General features: G+C 42.0%; 3 gene segments (V, D, J or C); all 3 read left to right on the forward strand.

The window, feature by feature from the left end:
• The first annotated feature begins 4,167 nt into the window (after positions 1-4,167).
• On the forward strand, positions 4,168-5,129 carry LOC107523463 (probable non-functional immunoglobulin lambda variable 5-48). The segment is given in 2 exon segments: positions 4,168-4,229; positions 4,334-5,129. Coding segments are annotated over 2 exon segments (450 nt in total).
• Positions 5,130-8,209: 3,080 nt separating this feature from the next.
• On the forward strand, positions 8,210-8,777 carry LOC103127116 (immunoglobulin lambda variable 5-37-like). The segment is given in 2 exon segments: positions 8,210-8,269; positions 8,374-8,777. Coding segments are annotated over 2 exon segments (450 nt in total).
• An 8,976-nt stretch (positions 8,778-17,753) lies between these two features.
• On the forward strand, positions 17,754-18,364 carry LOC132539001 (immunoglobulin lambda variable 5-37-like). The segment is given in 2 exon segments: positions 17,754-17,831; positions 17,936-18,364. Coding segments are annotated over 2 exon segments (450 nt in total).
• The last annotated feature ends 1,250 nt before the right edge of the window (positions 18,365-19,614 follow it).

A 19,614-nucleotide genomic window follows, 5' to 3' on the forward strand; every position in this document is an offset into this window, starting at 1 on the left:
CACTTCACAGGCGTTGAAGCAGGTCTGCAGGTGTCTGTCTTTCTCTCCACTCTCTGTCTTCCCCTCCTCTCTCCATTTCTCTCTGTCCTATCCAACAACAATTACATCAATAATAACTACAACAATAAAACAACAAGGGCAACAAAAGGAATAAATAAATAAATAAATAAATAATTTTTTTAAAAATCCATGAAAAACAAAACAAAAAAGTGGAAAAGAATATAATAACCACTCATATAGGCTTTGAATAGTGTTTCAGTGATTTTCCTGAATCGAAGGGGATGAACTTTGAGTGACTCTAAGAACAGAGATCAGAATTTCACTCTTAATGAGGTAGTTATCAAGAGTCGGTAATGGGGTATTAAATTGAGTTATATGGTAGATCATAACACAGGAGAAATACTGATGGACTTGTAGCTGGTATAGATACTTACACTTAGGGCCTGGGAATGGGGCAGGAAGTGGGAAGATCAAAGAGATGCTGCACACAGAATGTGAAGGAGTTGGGTTCCAGCATCCTGTGGTTGTCCAGTGATGACCTAGTCAGCTGGAATAGCAAGTTCAACTCTTCACCTTAAATTGTTATTGTCACTATTCCATAGTCTCCCAAGTCTCTACTGTAATATGTCTTGAGTAATGAGTGGGGTTTTAGTTTTCTATATGAAAAGAGAAGGTTCTGCACATAACAGACTGAAAAACAGCAGTCAGTAAGTGATGGTGAGAGAATCGAATCAAACACAGAATTGGATAGATCTCCAGAATGTCTATAGTAATTCTGTAGCATGGCATTATTTAGCACTGCAGCTGCAGGACGTAGTGTTTATTATAATTCCTTTGCTTTATCAATTCATAGTAAGTTTTCCTCAAATAGAGGAAGTTAAATCACAAAGTATCTTCACAGTAACTGGAACCTATTGTTTTTTAAATTTTTTTATAAAAAGGAAACATTGACTTAACTATAGGATGAGAGGGGTACAACTCTACACAATTCCCACCACCAGAACACTGCTCCCCTGCTAACTTTCCTACTCTTTATCCCTCTGGGATTATGGGCCCAGGGTCATTATTGGCTGCAGAAGGTGGAAGGTCTCACTTCTGTAATTGCTTCTCCACTGAACATGGACTTTGACAAGTCAATCCATACTCCCAGCCTGTCTCTCTCTTTCCCTAATGTGGAAGGTCTCCAGGACACATTGATGGGGTTGTCTGTCCAGGGAAGTTTGATCAACATTATTCTAGCACCTGAAACCTGGTGGTTGCAAAGACAGTTAACATAGAAAACCAAAAAAAAAAAATGTTGAACAATCATGAACCTAAAGGCAGGAATTGTTGTTTTTTAAACTGGGGCTGGCTTCACAGGTGGGTAACAGATGACCAGAGACACGCGGCTGAGCTGAGAACACCTTTATTCACTAGCGGGCAGATCACCACACCATGTGCTCCTCCATCTATATCCTATATGTCCTCTGGCTGCAGACAGGGGACCCTCCAAGTATGTAGGATAGGGGGCGGGGAGAAGGAAAGGCACAAAACTATCATGGGCTGTACCACAATTTCCCAGAGGCGGGGGGGGGGCAAACCAATGTGAAGCATACAACAATATTCACCTCTTTTTTTTTTTAACTAAATGACCATAGTATCAGGAGTGTGGGGTGAACAGAAACCTATATCATACAGGCATTTTCAAAAAAGAAACTGGCATGAACATGGAGGAACATGTAATCAAGCAACAAGAACCAGTGTGCTGCCAAGCAAAGGCCTGAGGGGGCCATTTTTTAATTCTGGGGGGTGTTTACCTCGACGGGCATTTTTTTTAGCATGGGGGTGGGGTATGGCCTAGAGTCCCAAGGCAGCTGGCTGCAATCAGTCTTTGAGAAACCCAGCAGCATAAAGGGAAGCTGTTAGTTTTGTGCAAAGTGCCCAAGAGGTGTACCAGTGAGTTTGATATAAATTGCAGTCCAAAGCAGATGTCCACAGAAGAATTTCAGGGGGTGGAACATTGTATCAGGAAGGTCAGCTGCTGGAATTCTGCTTTTCTGTAGAGAATTTAACAGCTGTAATTCACTTGCTTATGAGACAAAACTTGTAGCAGGTTAGAAGTTTACCACAATTGATAACTCTATTACAATTGGAAGTCTTTTTTTTGTTAAACAATAAACTGTGGAAAGATAAACAGAAGAACCATGGAAAAAAAAGCCTAAGGCATGAGAATCATTAGCATAACCATTGTGTAATCTACCATTTCTGAGAAGGTATTTGAAAGATTTACATATCAACAAGTCTATTTAACCTTTTGTTACACTCATTGAAGATGGAGACACACTCTAGGTGTGCGCAGGTTTTTTTTTAGACTAACTTAGTTAAAATATATTGATTTTTTAACTAGTTTTTAACTCAGACTTTAAATGTAAGTAAATTTTACCTTCATGAGAATTAGGTTAAAAACCTTTTTTATTTAACTCTGTCTGGTAAGAATATAGCCTTAAAGTTACATTTTTAACCTTAATGTTAAAAATGTAACATGTAAACATGGTCTTCAACACAGGAGAAAAACTTTTGTTACAAAGACATGTCATTTTAAACATGAGTTTAGATCTATACTGTGTTAGCATTCAGGGAGTGCATTGTCCAGCAGTGACTTCTTGGGCAACTTCACTACCAGGAATTGCAGGTTACGATCTCCGCCAGGGGGTCCAGTTTCGGCAGGGAGCCCATGGTCTCTGGGTGAGCTGGGATCTGTCCATACTTCATAGCAGGAGTGCGGGGGGGGGGGTGGCCAAGCAGAAGGCACAGGCCGAGGTTGGCAGCCAGGATGGGCTGCAGCCCTGCCCGCCATGCCTGCTGCCCTGCTCCCAGTGGCTGAGCAGCGTGGAGGGAGTCCACACCCAATGCCCCACACCACACGGTGGAAAGCCAGCTTCTGCGGGCTGGTGTTTGGCTTCTTTGGGCTGGCGTTGGGCGGAAACCATAGAGTGGTCCAGAGATAAAAGTTCCAGAAACAGCGAAACAGTCTCATGAAGAAAGGGCAGAGGCCTTTGGAGATCTCTTCACAAGCAGAAGAGAAGGCCATAGTGCATAGGTAGCCAAATTGTCTTCACTTATCTGAGAAATGCGCAGGTCACGTCCCACATTGTAGGCGCCATATGTTGTTTTTTAAACCGGGGCAGGCCTCACAGGCAGGTAACAGATGACCAGAGACATACGGCTGAGCTGAGAACGCCTTTATTCACAAGCGAGCAGATCACCACACCATGTACTCCTCCATCTATATCCTATATGCCCTCTGGCTGAGGACAGGGGACCCTCCAAGTATGTAGGATAGGGGGCAGGGAGAAGGAAAGGCAAGAAACTAGCATGGGCTGTACCACAATTTCCCAGAGGTGGGTGGGGGGACAAACCAATGTGAAGCATACAACAAGGAATAGTGCAGATGAAGAGTTAGGGGGGCTCTCCATTTTGTAGCTAGCTAGTAGGCATATTTTAGTTATATTCCAAAGAGCTTGTGGCTATATTAGTTTTTTTGTTGTTGTTTAATGGAACCTATTGTTTAGTGTGTATATGTTTAGAAACTCAAAATATATACGCATAACTAATTATAGACCACTGCTTAATATGTTTGCACAGTCTCTGATATTTGAATCTTTCATTGGGCACCTACTGGTAATTATGACTGAACAATTCTCACTGAGTGTTAAATCATTGCCATAGTCATAGATGTCTGAATAGAGACTTTGACCTATAGAACAGAAGAAAACAGTTGAGCTCTCAGTGATAAGGTCCTGGAGTGTGCACTGAGGTCACAAGAGGGCACTCTTGGAGTGTCTTTCACTTTCCTGTTACTGTTCAGTAAAGATAATTCAGTTAAAGTAGCCAGTGTCTGAGAGAGTGCTCAGTGACAAAGATTTGAGAGTCCAGTCTCTTCTGGTGTGTGAAGCTTCTCTGAAAAGTTTGTTTTTGTGGTGTCAGCAGGTGCTTCCTATGAGGGTGTTCCAGGAAGTGAAGCAATTCAACTTTCTCAGTTGAGGGTGTGAACTGAGCTCTAGCACCAGGGCTCTGAAGGGGTGGGCACTCACTGGATGAAAACACATTTGCATAAACAGCTCCTCCTCTGACCAAGTGTGGAGAAGAAAAGGAGACACTGGGCAGCCCAGTCACACTGTGGACTCAGGGGACAGAGAGCACCATGGCCAGGGCTCTTCTCTGCCTTTTGTTCTTCTCTCATTTTACAGGTAGGATAAGAGTAGGCTCTAAAGCAGATCACACTGGCCAACCTTATCAAGCCCACTGACTCTGAGATACCTGTATAGTCAACCATGAATGTCTGTGTTTGCAGGTTCCCTCTCCCAGTCTATACTGGCTCAGCCTCCCACCCTCTCTGCATCTCCTGGATCAACAGCCAGACTCACATGCACCCTGAGCAGTGATATCAATGTTGGCAGCAAGCGCATCAACTGGTACCAGCAGAAGGATGGGAGTACTCCCAGGTATCTCCTGAGCTACTACTCTGACTCGGATAAGCACCAAGGCTCCGGGGTACCTAGCCGCTTCTCTGGATCCAAAGACACTTCAAAAAATGCAGGACTTCTGCTCATCTCTGGGCTCCAGGCTGAGGATGAGGCTGACTATTACTGTACTGTATGGCCCAATGACAATACTGGTTACACAGTGCTCCAGACCTATGAGGAACTGAGACCAAAACCTCTCCTGTGTCTCTCTGCATCCAAAAATCACCTTTGAGATATTCATGACACAGGTCATTTCTGGAATCTGCTTCACTACCAGCAAGCCCAGCTCCCTGCTGTCATCATGAGCATGAATTCCAGAAGATACCCCTTGTGTAACTTAGTTACTAACTTAACAGAAAAAAAAGTATATGGGCGGGATAATGTCCCTGACCCATCATACACTGTGTTGTGTGCATGAGGCACGTTAGTAACTAGAAATGTGTAAATATTGCTGAGCATGTTATATTAATTAGCCCCACTACTTTCTGTTTGTCAGGGTCAACACATGGCACTCCTATTTTTGAAGTACAGTCAAATAATAACAGTCACACACTAAGCAGTGATTTATCTGGGGATGCCAAAATATCTTCCTTGGTTAGTGTCTTCAGTGGGTTTACACTGTGATTCTCCATCATGACAGTTTCTATGTAGGGTTATGCAATCAAATAAATAACCACCCAATAAATCTGGCCTTTTTTAATGGAGAGGGGGATCAAAGTGGCACACATACTTGCAATCCTCTAGTAGATAGATTTTTTTTAAAGTCTGGTCTTGTCAGTGTTTCCATTTTATAGATTTAAAAAAATAAGAAAAAAACTGTGGAGCAAACTTCCAGAATCCTTTAAGATTTATTAGTTAATTACAGGACACATCAAAGAAATTCCAAAATGTCTTACATCAACAAAGGATACACAATGGAGAAGTGCCATCTGCAGAATAATTGTGGCAGAGATAACAAAGAGAAAGTCCATCAAATTTCTTCTGACAAGTTGCAATGTTTCAAGGTTTCTTCAAACTAGCATTCCTAATAGAATTTTAGCAGATATCTGGCAGCTAAATGGGTAAAATGTTTAATTTCTTCTTTTATCCCAGGTGCTTATCATGCCATCACATCTATAAACATTAAAAATGAGGAAATGGAAGAGTGTATAGCCCTACCCCACTAGGGAAAGATAGAAACAGGCTGGGAGTATGGATCAACTTGCCAACGCCCATGTTCAGCTGAGATGAAATTACAGAAGCCAGACCTTCCACCTTATGTGCCAACTAATGATCCCTGGTCCATGGTCATAGAGGGATAAAGAACAGGGAAGTTATCAGGGGAGGGAATGGGATATGGAACTTAGATGGTGGGAATTGTGTGAAATTGTATCCCTAATTCCTATGGTCTTGTCAATATTTTTTTATTTTATAAATAAATTTAAAACATAAGAAAAGTGTGGGACAGCAGTGAACAATTTGATTGTGGGTTGAGGAGAAAGATCCACCAGCCCTCAATGCTGTGAGGCCACCTGAATGTTATTTGATTAAAAAAAAAAAAATAGGTGAGGTGGTGCAAAGCGCAAGGACCAGCATAAAGATTCCAGTTCGAGCCCCAGGATCCCCACCTGCAGGGGAGTCGCTTCACAGGCAATGAAGCAGGTCTGTAGGTGTCTATCTTTCTCTCCCTCTCTCTGTCTTCTCCTCGTCTCTCCATTTCTCTCTGTCCTATACAACGATGATGACATTAATAACAACAACAATAATAACTACAATAATAAAACAACAAGGGCAACAAAACGGAATAAATAAATAAATATAAAAAATAGGTGGAGGTAATTTATATCTTTGAACAAGACTTCTAATGAAGTGCTTTACCATAGAATATAAAAGAAAATACAAAATATTCTACAGCCCAGCGCAATGGTCATTCATGCCTCCCACATAATTGCCAAACCCGATAGGGAAAAAAGAATGTGTATCTAAGGTGAAGGGCATCATGTCCTAGTTTCATAAAGCAGGTGAAAGTTGGGGAGGAGGCTTACTTCAAAGGACAGAGTAAAGCATAATAGCCACATATTCTGATTAATTATTAATCCTTTAGTGTACCTGCTTTTTAAAAATACTACATTCACATGTGTTTCTAGCCACCTATTCATAGTACACTATTGTGTTTTGATAAGCACTGCATTAAACTTATGTGTTATTTTGGGAAGAACTGAGAAAGAAGCCTAAATGGTTGGGGGCTCTGACTCTTGGGGGGAAGCACCTGCTCTCACTTCTGATTCAGCAAGAGTCCAGGGTCGATTACACCTAATTGACTGTTAATCATTTTACGTAGAGCAGATGTACACCACTGCCAAATGCTGACATCCTTAAGAGTATATGAATAGTAATGATAATAACTCAGAGATAAAGATTTATTTCCCTTTGGTAATGAATATTTTTTTAAATATTTTTAAATGGAAATATTGACAAGAATATACGACAGGGGCTGGATGTCGGTGCACCTGGTTGAGCACACATGTTATAATTTGCAAGGATCCGGGTTTGGACCCCCAGTTCCCACCTGCTGGGAGAAAGCTTTGTGAGTGGTGTAGCAGTGCTGTAGGTATCTCTCTGTCTCTGGAATTAGGTATAGGCACCTAAATTCATGGACCAGGAATTGGCTAGAGGGTTGGAATATCAAAGAGATGCTGTTCACAGACTGTGAGGGAATTGACTTCTGGCGTTCTGTGGTTGTACTGTGATGACCTAGTAAAAGCTGGAATAGCAACGTTCACTATTTCTTAGTCTCCCAAACACCAGCTATTAAATATTTTGATGAATGAGTGGAGATTTTAGCAGTTTATATGAGAAGTTTCTGCACTTAACAGAGGGAAAGACAGAAATCAATAAGTGAGATTCTAATTATAATCTGAATGCATCTCTAGAATGTCTACATTTACTCTACATCATGGCATTATTCAGCACAGCTGCTGGGGATCTTAGCATTCATTATAATTCCTTTACTTTTTTCAAGTAATGATAAATTTTGTTCAATTATAGGAAGTAAAATCACAAAATTTCTTGAGAGTAATTGGAATCTATTGTTTAATTTGTACTTTTTTTTAGAAATTCAAAATAGATATGGATAACTAATTATATACCACTGCTTAATATGTTTGCACAGTCTCTGATATATGATATTTGAATCTTTCATTGAGACTCTATTTACAATTTAGACTGGAGAATTCTCACAGAATGTTAAATAATTGCCATAGCCATGGATGTCTGAATAGAGACTTTTACCTAAAGAGCAGAAGAAAAGAGCTGGGCTCTCAGGGATTTGGTTCTGGGACTGTGCACTGAGGTTAGAAAGGGGGCACTCTTAGTCTTTTCATCCCCCTGTTACTGTTCAGTGAAAATCATTCAACTGAAGCAGCCAGTGTCTGAGAGAGTGCTCGGTGACAAAGATTTGGAGTCCAGTCTCCTCTGATGTGTGAAGCTTCTCTGAAAAGTACATTTTTGTGGTGTCAATAGGGTGACACCTATGAGGGTGTCCCAAGAGGTGCAGCAATTCTCCATCTTTCTCAGTTGAGGGTGTGAACTGAGCTCTAGCACCAGAGCTCTGAAGGGGTTGGACAGTGTCTGGGTGAAAATATATTTGCATAAACAGCTCCTCCTCTGACCAAGTGTGGAGAAGAAAGGGACACTGGGCAGCCCAGTCACACTGTGGACTCAGGGGACAGAGAGCACCATGGCCAGGGCTCTTCTCTTCCTTCTGTTCTTCTCTCATTTTACAGGTAGGATAGGAGTAGGTTCTGAGCCAGATCACACTGAACAACCTTCTTAACCTCACTGGCTCTGAGATACCTGTATAATCAACCATAAGTTTCTGTGTTTGCAGGTTCCCTCTCCCAGTCTATGGTGACTCAGCCTCCCACCCTCTCTGCATCTCTTGGATCAACAGCCAGACTCACATGCACCCTGAGCAGTGACCTTAATGTCCGCAGTTATAATATTTACTGGTATCAGCAGAAGGATCAGAATCCTCTCAGGTTTCTCCTATACTACTACTCTGAATCAGAAAAGCCCCAAGGCTCTGGGGTCCCGAGTCGCTTCTCTGGATCCAAAGACACCTCAAAAAATGCAGGACTTCTGTTCATCTCTGGGCTCCAGGCTGAGGATGAGGCTGACTATTACTGTATGGTCTGGCCCAGTGACAATACTGGTTACACAGTGCTCCAGACCTATGAGGAACTGAGACCAAAACCTCTCCTGTGTCTCTCTGCATCCAAGTATCACCTCTGAGACACTCATGACACAGGCCATTTCTGGAATCTACTTCACCACCAATAAGCTCAGCTCCCTGCAGTCATCATGAGCCCAAATTCCAGAAACTACCATTGAATCTCAGAGCAGCAGCTGACTCTCCTGTCATTAGGTTCCCTTCAAAATCTTTTACTTAATTAAGTAATCAATTAATTCAAATGAAGTATATTGCCTGAATTATATCACTGGATCAGCACATATTGTGTTCATGAGGCACTGTATAAACTAGAAGTGTGTGAATATTGCTGAGCATGTTATAGTAAATATCCCCATTAATGTATGTTTGGCAGGAATGGCACATAAATTCTTATGTAAACAGAAAGTCACACATTAAGCTAGGATTTATGTGTGGATGCCAAAATATCTTCCTTGGATAATGTTGTCTGTGGCGTACACTCTGACTCTCCATGACTACAGTTTCCATATAGGATTATATAATCAAAGAACTGCCCAAAGTCTCAGGCCTGTTTTAATGGGGTGGGGGTGGGGTCAAATCGGCACTCATACTTGTGATAATCTTAAAAAAAAATAGAGTGGCCCCAATAATGAAATTCAAAAAAAAGAGTGTAGTGAATTTCCAGAATCTACTGAGTTATCTTTTAATCTGCTGAGTTTTATTAGTTAGTCACAGGACACATCAAAGGAAATTTCTTATATCAGCAAAAGGCATAATCAATCATTAATGAGGGAGACAAAATGGAGAAGCACCATCTGCACAATGATTGTGGCAGAGATAACAAAGTGTAAGTCCAACAGATTTCGTCTAACAAGCTTGCAATATTTCAAGATTTTTTCTAAAAAGAGCCCTTGTGGAATCTTAGCAGATATCTATCAGTTAAATGGCCAAAAATTCATGAATCTTTTCATTCATATCAGGTGCTTATCATGTCATCACATCTATAACCATTGTAAATGAAGAAATGTATAAATAAGAACAGTGTGGGACAGTATTTGAAAATTTTTACTGTACATCAAGTAGGGAGATCCACCAGCACTGAGTTGTGTGAGACCATCGGATATATACTTTACTAAAAAAAAAAAAAAAATCAGGCGAAGATACTTTATGTCTTTGAACTAGGTGCTTTACCATAGAACATAAATGACATCATAATCATTTCATGTTGTATGCTTTACATTTGGTTGTTCTAGCTCTCCCCTGCCAAGAAAATTGTATCAGTCCTGCTAGTTTCACGGGCCAACTTGGCCCCGCCCCTAGGAACCCCAAGAGAGTTCCAGAGTTCCAGAGTGCTTGGTGCCGCCACGGGGAAAGAGGCAGCAGAGTTCTGTTTGGTGATTAGTTTGGTTTAGTTTATGAATCATTGTTTCTGAATAAAGAAATACAGTTTCCCTGCCCAGCCGTATGTCTCTGGTCATCTCTGTTACCCGCCCGTGAAGCTAGCCTGGCCAGCAAGCGCCTCCAAATTTTTACAACAAATGGTGCCCAACGTGGGGCTGACCTGCGCATCTCTCAGATAAGTGAAGACAATTTGGCTACCTATGTACTATGGCCTTCTCTTCTGCTTGTGAAGAGATCTCCAAAGGCCTCTGCTCTTTCTTCATGAGACTGTTTTGCTGTTTCTGGAACATCTATCTCTTGACCACTCTGTGGTTTCCACTCACTTGGGTGAATTCAAAACAGCCAGAGGAGTCGGGAAGAGCTAGCGAGCAAGAGGCGAGGCGCGGAGCTGCCTTTTCCACCTGGTGGAACAGCCAGCCAGCCGGCTGCGCCCAGACAACCCTGCGCACCGTGCCCGCAGCCCCGCAGCTCCGCGGCCCGCAGGAGGCCGACGCCAGCACACAGGAGCCCGACACCAGCACACCAGAGCCAAACGCCAGCATGCAGGAGCCCAGTGCCACCACACAGGAGCCCGATGCCAACACGCTAGAGCCCGATGCCAACACGCAGGAGCCCAATGCCAGCACGCAGGCCAGCCCACAGGAGCTGGCTCTCCACCACGTGGCGCAGGGCACTGGATGCGTGATCCCTCCATGCTGCTCGGCCACTGCGAGCAGGGCAGCAGACATGGCAGGGCCATGGGGCAGGGCAGCGGCAGACTATCATGGCCGCAACCCCTGGGCACCTAGGCCCACACCTTCTACAAGGCTGGCCCGCCCGCCCTCGTACTATGAATTCTGGAATGATCCCGGACCTCCCGGACCCCCGGGCTCCCTGCCAAAACTGGGCACACTAGATCTCCAGCTGCCTGTCCGGTCTGAAGGCAGACAAGCTGGAGTACACAGATTTCGCAACCTGCAATTCCTTGAAGTGGAGCTGCGTGGGAAGCCATCTCCAGATGGTGACCCCCCTCCAAAAACTAAGACAGTACAGATTTAAATTCGTGTTTAAAATGACATGTCTTCGTAACAAAGGTTTCTCTCCTTGTGTATTAATGACCATGTTTATGTGTGCGTTTAAAGTTTGGTAAACAGTAACTTTAAGGCTAAATTCTTACTAGGCAAAGTTAAATGAAAAAGGTCTTCAACGTAATTCTCATAAAGATAAAATTAACTTACATTTAAAGTCTGAGGTAAATATTAGTTAACAATATATTTTAACTAAGTTGGTCTAAAGACCTGCGCACACCTAGGGTGTGTCTCCATCTTGAATGGGTATAACAAACGGTTAAATAGACTTGTTGATATGTAAAACTCTCCATTATATTCTCTATTAGAAATGGTAGATTACACAATGGCTATGCTAATTATTCTCATGCCTGAGGTTTCCTTTCCTGCGCACAACTAGGGTGTGTCTCCATCTTGAATGGGTGTAACAAAAGGTTAAAAAGATGTTGTTGATATGTAAAAGTCTCAAATTCCTTCTCTATTAGAAACGTTAGATTGTGCTATGATTATGCTAATGACAAGTTTTGTTTCATAGTAAGTAAATTACAGCCAGCTGCCTTTGGGACTCTAGGCCGTTCCCCGCCCCCATACAAATGCCTGTCGAGGCAAGTACGCCCCCCAGAGGCAAGAAGTGTTTTTTTTAAGCTGATAAAGTTTTGCCCACAGAGGCAAGAAAAGGCCCCCTCAGGCCTTCCCTTGGCAGCATACTGGTTCTTGTTACTTGCTTACATGTTTCTTCTTGTTTGTGCCAGTTTCTTTTTTAAAAAATGCCTGTACGATATAGGTTTCTGTTCACCCCACACCCTTGATACTGTAGTCATTTAGTTAAAAAGAAAAGGGGGAATTGTTGTATGCTTTACATTGGGTTGTTCTAGCTCTCCCCTGCCAATAAAATTGGATCAGTCCTGCTAGTTTCGTGGGCCCACTTGGCCCCGCCCCTAGGAACCCCAAAAGAGTTCCAGAATTCCAGAGTTCCAGAGTGTTTGGCGCCGCCACGGGGAAAGAGGCAGCAGTGATTGGTGATTAGTTTGGTTTAGTTTATGAATCGTTGTTCCTGAATAAAGAAATACAGCTTCCCTGCCCAGCCGTATGTCTCTGGTCATCTCTGTTACCCGCCCGTGAAGCTAGCCCGGCCAGCAAGAGCCTCCGAATTTTAACAACAATTTCACACACCAGCAATAAGGACAGGCTGCCCTGTCTCACAGCTTCTCTTCTCTGTCAAATGTGTATGTAAGTAAAGTAGGCTAGTGAAAAAGAAAAAAAGAAAAAAAGCAGGTAAAGAAACAAAATCATCAAGAAAAATACACAAATAAAATTGATTTTAGGAAAATCAAATTTTATTCAGTGTAATCTTATTCAATTTGAACTGAAAATTTATTTGAACAATCTCCCATCCTAGAAAGAAGTGACACAGCTGGGCCAGGCAGCTGGAAAGCACGTGTTACAAGGGTTCAAGCTCCAAGTGCTGACTTGCAGGAGAATAGGTTCAGGGGCAATAAAGCTGTGTTGCAGCTGTGTCCATTTCTCTATCCCATTATCTTTCCCTCCATCTTGATTTATCTCTGTCTTTTTCTAAGTAAATAAAAACTCATGGTCTGTGGAGATAGCATAATGTCAACCAAGATATACATTTTCTCTATTTTATTGGTTAGAAATGAGAGAATGGGGAAATAGAGGTGGAGAGAGAAGGAGAGACAACTGCAGATCTGCTTCACTACTCATGAAGTGTAGCATGTGGAAAGCAGGGGAATCAAATATGATAGTATTTGTTCTTAACCTGGTGTGCCACAGCCCAGCAACAAGCAATCTGGTACAATCCCTTCACTTGTAGGCTCAGAAGCAGAACCTGCAGTGTCTTCACCATCATGGACTCTCAGCCTTAGTAACTGGACAGTGAAAGCAGGAAACATCACTAAGGTTGTTCAAGAGGAAGATTGCCCCTTTCATCTGAGTACATGCAGTGAAAAGTTACATTGGACTTGACACTGTGTCTCAGTCCTCTCTTCCAGGGCCAAGGGCACCATCTGGAGGCCTCAGTGTCAGGGTCTGAAGGATAGATAATTACATTATCCTGCTCAGAAACCAGTAACAATGTTGGATTTTTTTTTCTTTTATTTAAGAAAGGATTAAAAAACAAAACCAAAGGGTAGGAGGGGTACAACTCCACACAATTCCCACCACCCAATCTCCGTATCCCACCCCCTCCCACTCTCTATCCCTCTGGGAGCATGGACCCAGGGTCATTGAGGGCTGCAGAAGGTAGAAGGTCTGGCTTCTGTAATTACTTCACTGCTGAACATGGGCATTGACTGGTCAGTCCATACTCCCCGTCTGCCTCTCTCTTTCCGTAGTAGTGTGGTGGGAATGGTGTTTATGTACATTCCTAGTAAAATGTAGTCATATAAATCACTAGTTAATTAATATGAGTGGGGGAAAATTAATTGTATGTCTCGAAGTATTTCAAAACACAAAATGAATCTTTTTAATATATAGGCTGTGTAATTGATATGCAGACTCTCTCAAAAGCCTAGACCAAGTAGATGAGAAGCAACCAATAGCACAGCTATATACAAGATACTGGGTACTGTACAGCAAACGCTAACAAAAGGACTTTTCAAAGTTAACCCAATTACCAAATAATGTGATGATAACATTAACTATCCATTGTCTTTTGGAACCCTAAGACAGCAGGAACATCACATCTCCACTATAGAGCCTCTACTTCCCCCAGTCCTGGAACCATTGGATGGGCCCACTTTCCCGTATGCCTCTCCCAATCCATATCAAATATTGCATCTGCCGATCACAACCTAATCAACACAATGATTGCCACCTCAACATGCTTCACTTCAGACTGTGTCCAGATACTTCACGTGTGGAATGACAACCCTTCAGCTTCATTACTCAGGTGAGACCTTTCCTTTCATAGTATACTCTAATTCCATCCCAGGTGGTTCACATTCTAACAAAGTCCCAAAAACCTAGATATAGACCAGGTTCTGTGAGAGAGAGCATATGTTCACACGTATCCATAAACTACTGCAAAATATATATCTGAAAGCAGAAGTACACTAGAGTTTGCAGTGAGTATCCCCCTAACACTTCTTCTCCACTATTCCAAGTTTTGGGTCCATGATTGCTCAACAATTTGTTTGGCTTCGTATGTTAACTCTCTTTTCAGTCACCAGGTTCCAGATGTCATCAGGATGCCAGCCGGGCTTCCCTGGACTGAAGACCCCACCAATGTGTCCTGGAGCTCAGCTTCCCCAGAGACCCACCCTACTAGGGAACAATGTTGGAATTAATGTGCAGGCTGATACCAATAGATCCCTAGTGTTGCCCCCAAAACTGTAGTTCTTGCAAGTTTTCTATAGTAGAATACTTTTGAGAAGGTATTGATGCTTTCTTTAGTCACTTGTTTTTATTTCTGATGAAAAACACTTAATCACCTCATTAAATATTAGCACTCCAGAATTTGATTCACAATGGATTTAATTATCAATGCTGTGAGTGCCTATTGGATTTAATCTGAATCACTGTTAAAGAAATTAGAGATGCTTTCTGTTACTCATTCAAGAGAAAGGGTAAATATTTAAAGGGATAGCATCCCTTTTTTCTACTTTCTCACCTCAGAAACAAGTCTACATTCAGTTCTATTTATGCCCATTTCTCTTGAGTTCAGGTATCTAGGTTATCAACAGTGTCTGTCACGTTTTAGTATCTGTGATTTGGGTTCCCTGGAGAAAGTTTGAGAGCCTTCCTTACATGTTTCTGGGAAGATTCCTAAATCAGCATGCTCTGAATCATCTCATTCAGAACATGATTGGCATATGGATCTTCATTTCTTGGCAGTGGAGGAAGTTAGAGTACAGGGTCACTTTCCCCTTCTCAATATTCATGGTAAATTTGTCCCTAAAGGTAAAAAGATGTCACAAATCAGGAATAGAAGATTCCAGCTTGCTCAGATGAAACCAGCAGGTTTTCAAGGACTCTATCTATAACCATAGTAACTGAGGAAATAGCAAAGAGTATATACAAGAACAGTGCTGGACAGCAGTGGACAATTTGTACTGTGTTTCAAGGAGGATGATCAAACAGCACTCAATTGTGTGAGGCCACCTGATACGTATTTAATTAAAAAAATCAGATGGAGCTACTTTATGTCTTTGAACTAGCCTTCTAAATAGGTGCTTTACTTAAGAATATAAAAGACATCATAATCATTTCACACACAGCTGCAACAAGGACAGGCTGTCTTAATGACTAGCTTCTCTTCTCAGTGAAATATCTATATAAGCAAAGTAAGCTGCTAAAAATGAAAATAGAAATAAAGCAGGTAAAGGAAAATATCACCATGTAAAATACACTGAAAAAATTGATTTTATGAAAATCCAATTTTATTCTGTGTAATTTGATTCAATTTGAATTTATCAACTATTTATATAGTCTCTAGTCCTAGAAATAAGTGATCCAGCTGAGCCAGGCAGTGGTGCACTTGACTGACAGCACATATTATAAGGGCTCAATCCCCAAGCACTGACTTATAGGAGGATAGATTCAAGAGCAATAAAGCTGTGTGGCAATTGTTTCCATTTCTCAGTCCCTCTATCTTTCTCTCCACCATGGTTTATCACTATCTCTTTTTAAATAAATATGAAAAAAATAAGTGAGACAGGTGGATAGGAATGAAATGTTGGTGGTCTGGGGAGACTGAATAATGACACACAACATGTATATTTTCTGTACTTTATTGACTAGCACTGAGAGAAATTAAGAGAGGATGGGGAAATAGAGATGGAGTGAGAAATAGAGACACCTGCAGACCTGCATCACCACTCATAAAGTATACCACCTCCAGGTGGGGATCAGAGGGAGCAAATGTGATAATATTTGTTCTTAACCCGGTGTGCCACAGCCCAGCACCAAGCAAAATATCTGCAACCCTGGCCCTCAGAGCTTTCATGTTCCGTCCCTTCTCTGAACATATGACAAAAAATGCTAATCACTGAGATCCTGCGGTAGGGCAGCAGGTTAAGTGCATGTGGCACAAAACGCAAGGACTAGTTAGGATCCTGCTTCAAGCCCCCAGCTCCCTATCTGCAGGGGAATCACTTCACTGGTGGTGAAGCAGGTCTGCAAGTTTCTCTCTGTCTCTCTTCCTCTCTATTTCTCCCTTCTCTCTCAATTTTGTTCTGTCTCTATCCAATAACAAAAAATAAATAAATTTAAAAAATAAAAAAAGCTTGCCATGTTCTGATAAAAAAAAAAACAGCCCACAAACTGGGAAAAAAAAGGGTGGGAAATAAGTTATAAGCACTCACATATAGCATTTGAATAATGTTTCAGCGTTTTTACTGTATCAGGGGATGAAGTCTCAGTGACTCTACACTCAGAGATCAGAAATTCACTCTTAATGTGGGAGTTGTCACAGAGTACTTAGTGGGTATTAAATTTAGTTATGGCAGATTATAACAACACAGGAGAAATACTGATGGACTTGTGGCCAGTATAGGCACTTACATTTGGGTCTCTAGAATGGGGCAGGAGGTGGGAAGATCAAAGAGATGCTCTGCACAGACTGTGAGGGAGTTGGGTTCTGGCATTCTGTGGTTGCCCTGTGATGACTGAGTGAGAGCTGGAATGGAAATGTTGTACTCTTCAGTCAAATACTCCTTAAAGTGTTATTGTCTCTAGTCCCTAGACTCCCCAATCACTGCTGTTACACATCTTGAGGAATGAGTGGTGTTTTTAGCTCTCTATATGGAAAGAGAAGGTTCTACACTTGACTAAGTGACATACAGCAGTCAATAAATGATGCTGTAAGAATTCAGTTGTACATCAGGATGGTTCTCTAGAATGTCTACAGTAATTTTGCAACATGACATTATTCAACACAGTTGCTGGGGGCCATAGCATTCATTATAATTCCTGTACTTTATCAATTAGTAATAAGTTCTCTTCAAATATAGGAAGTTAACTCACAAAGTATATTGAGAGAAACATGCTTACAAATTCAAAATATATATGTGTAACTAATTATATACCACTGCTTCATATTTGTGCACAATCTCTGATATATGATATTTGAATCTTTCATTGAGCATCTACTTATAATTATGACTGAAGAATTCTCACTGAGTGATAGTTGACTCATTGTTAAAGTCCTGCATGTCTGAATAGAGACTTTGACCTAAAGAGCAGAAGAAAAGAGCTGGGCTATCAGGGATTTATTGGGTTCTGGGACTGTGCACTGAGGTCAGAAGAGGGCACTCGAAGACAATCTTTCTATTCCTCTGTTACTGTTCAGTGGAAATCATTCAGTTGAAGCAGTCAGTGCCTGAAAGTGCTCAGTAACAAAGGTTTGGGAGTCCAGTCTCCTCTGGTGTGTGAAGCTGCTCTGAAAAGTTTGTTATTGTGGTGTCAGCAGTGCTTCCTATGAGGGTGTCTTAAGAGGCAAAAGGATTCTCCATCTTTCTCAGTTGAGGGTGTGAACTGAGCTCTAGCACCAGAGCTCTGAAGGGGGTGGGCACTCACTGGATGAAAACACATTTGCATAAACAGCTCCTCCTCTGACCAAGTGTGGAGAAGAAAAGGAGACACTGGGCAGCCCAGTCACACTGTGGACTCAGGGGACAGAGAGCACCATGGCCAGGGCTCTTCTCTGCCTTTTGTTCTTCTCTCATTTTACAGGTAGGATAGGAGTAGGTTCTGAGCCAGATCACACTGGACAACCTTCTCAACCCCACTGACTCTGATTTACCTGTATAATCAAGCATGAGTGTCTGTGTTTGCAGGTTCCCTCTCCCAGTCTATGGTGACTCAGCCTCCCTCCCTCTCTGCAACTCTTGGATCAACAGCCAGACTCACATGCACCCTGAGCAGTGATATCCGTGTTGAAGGCAAGCACATATACTGGTATCAGCAGAAGAATGGGGGTCATCCCTGGTATCTCCTGTACTACTACTCTGAATCAGATAAGTACCAAGGCCGCTGGGCTCCAAGTCGCTTCTCTGGATCCAAAGACACCTCAAAAAATGAAGGACTTCTGCTCATTTCTGGGCTCCAGACTGAGGATGAGGCTGACTATTACTGTAAGGTCTGGCCCAATGATAATACTGGTTACACAGTGCTCCAGACCTATGAGGAACTGAGACCAAAACCTCTCCTGTGTCTCTCTGCATCAAAGTATCACCTCTGAGACATTAATGACAGAGGCCATTTCTGGAATTCATCTGACTTCAGCTGACTCTCCTGTCATCAGGTTTCCTTCAAGATATTTTACTTAATTAACTGAAAAAAAAAAAAGTATATTGGCTAGATGATGTCCCCAGTGCATCACACAGTGTGTGCATGAGGCAATTTGGAAACTATTTGTGTGAATATATCTGAGCATGGTATATTAAATATCCTCTCTAATTTATGTTTTGCAGACCAACATATGGCATTCCTATGACTGATGTAGAGTCAAATGAGAATAATCACACCCTAAAAAGATTTTTTTTTCCGGACTTGCAAAATATCTCCTATAGATAGTGTGCTGTAGGGTTTGCCTGTGAATATCCATAGATACAGTTACCATATAGGATTCTACAATGAAATAAATAACTCCTCATAGACTAAGGTCTGTTCTAGGGAACATCAGTGTTGCAAAACAAACTTGTCGTCCTTTAGCAGGTAGATAGGAAGGAGTATAGCACCGACTGAAAGGGTCCCGACAGTTTTGTTAGTGAGAGGATGCCTCACTGGAATTTCAAAATATCTTACATCAGAAAAAGGCATGATCCTTCTTTAATGAAGAAGACAAAATGAAGACTTTCCATCTAGGAGGCGTGTATAACAAAGAGTAACATCGTCACATTTCTTCCAACAAGCTTGCAATGTTTCATCTAACTAGCACCCCTAATGGGATTTTAGCAGATATCTGGTAGCTAAATGGTCAAAAAGTCATGAATCTGTTCATCCACCTCTGGTGCTTATCAAGCTATCACAGTTATGCTGGCATGATACTTTGACCTCAAAGACATCTCTCAACATTTACAGAAGTTTTAGAAGTTGTTATACCTGCGGTATAATTGATGCGGCCATGTATTGTGTAAACCTGAGGCAGGCACAAAACATTGTTCCTTGAATCAGGAAAGACATAAAGGGAACATAGTGTAATCCTTTCACTTGTGTGCTCAAAAGCAGAGTCTCTCCACTATGTCTGGACTCTCAGCCTAAGTAACTGGATACTGAAAGCAGGAAACTTCACTAAGGTTGTTCAGGGGGATGTTTCCCCCTTCCATGTAAGAGCAAGCAGAGATGAGTTACACTGGACTGACCCTGTGTCTCAGTCTTCTCTTCCAGGGTCAGGCGCACAATCTAGAAGCTTCAGTTTCAGGGTCTGAAGGAAAAAGACCATCTTATCCTGCTCAGGAACTAGCAACAACATTGGGCTGATACCAAGAGATTCCTAGTGCTTCCCCCAAAACTT

The sequence above is a fragment of the Erinaceus europaeus genome, chromosome 6 (genome assembly GCF_950295315.1).
Source record: "Erinaceus europaeus chromosome 6, mEriEur2.1, whole genome shotgun sequence".
Lineage (NCBI taxonomy): Eukaryota > Metazoa > Chordata > Mammalia > Eulipotyphla > Erinaceidae > Erinaceus > Erinaceus europaeus.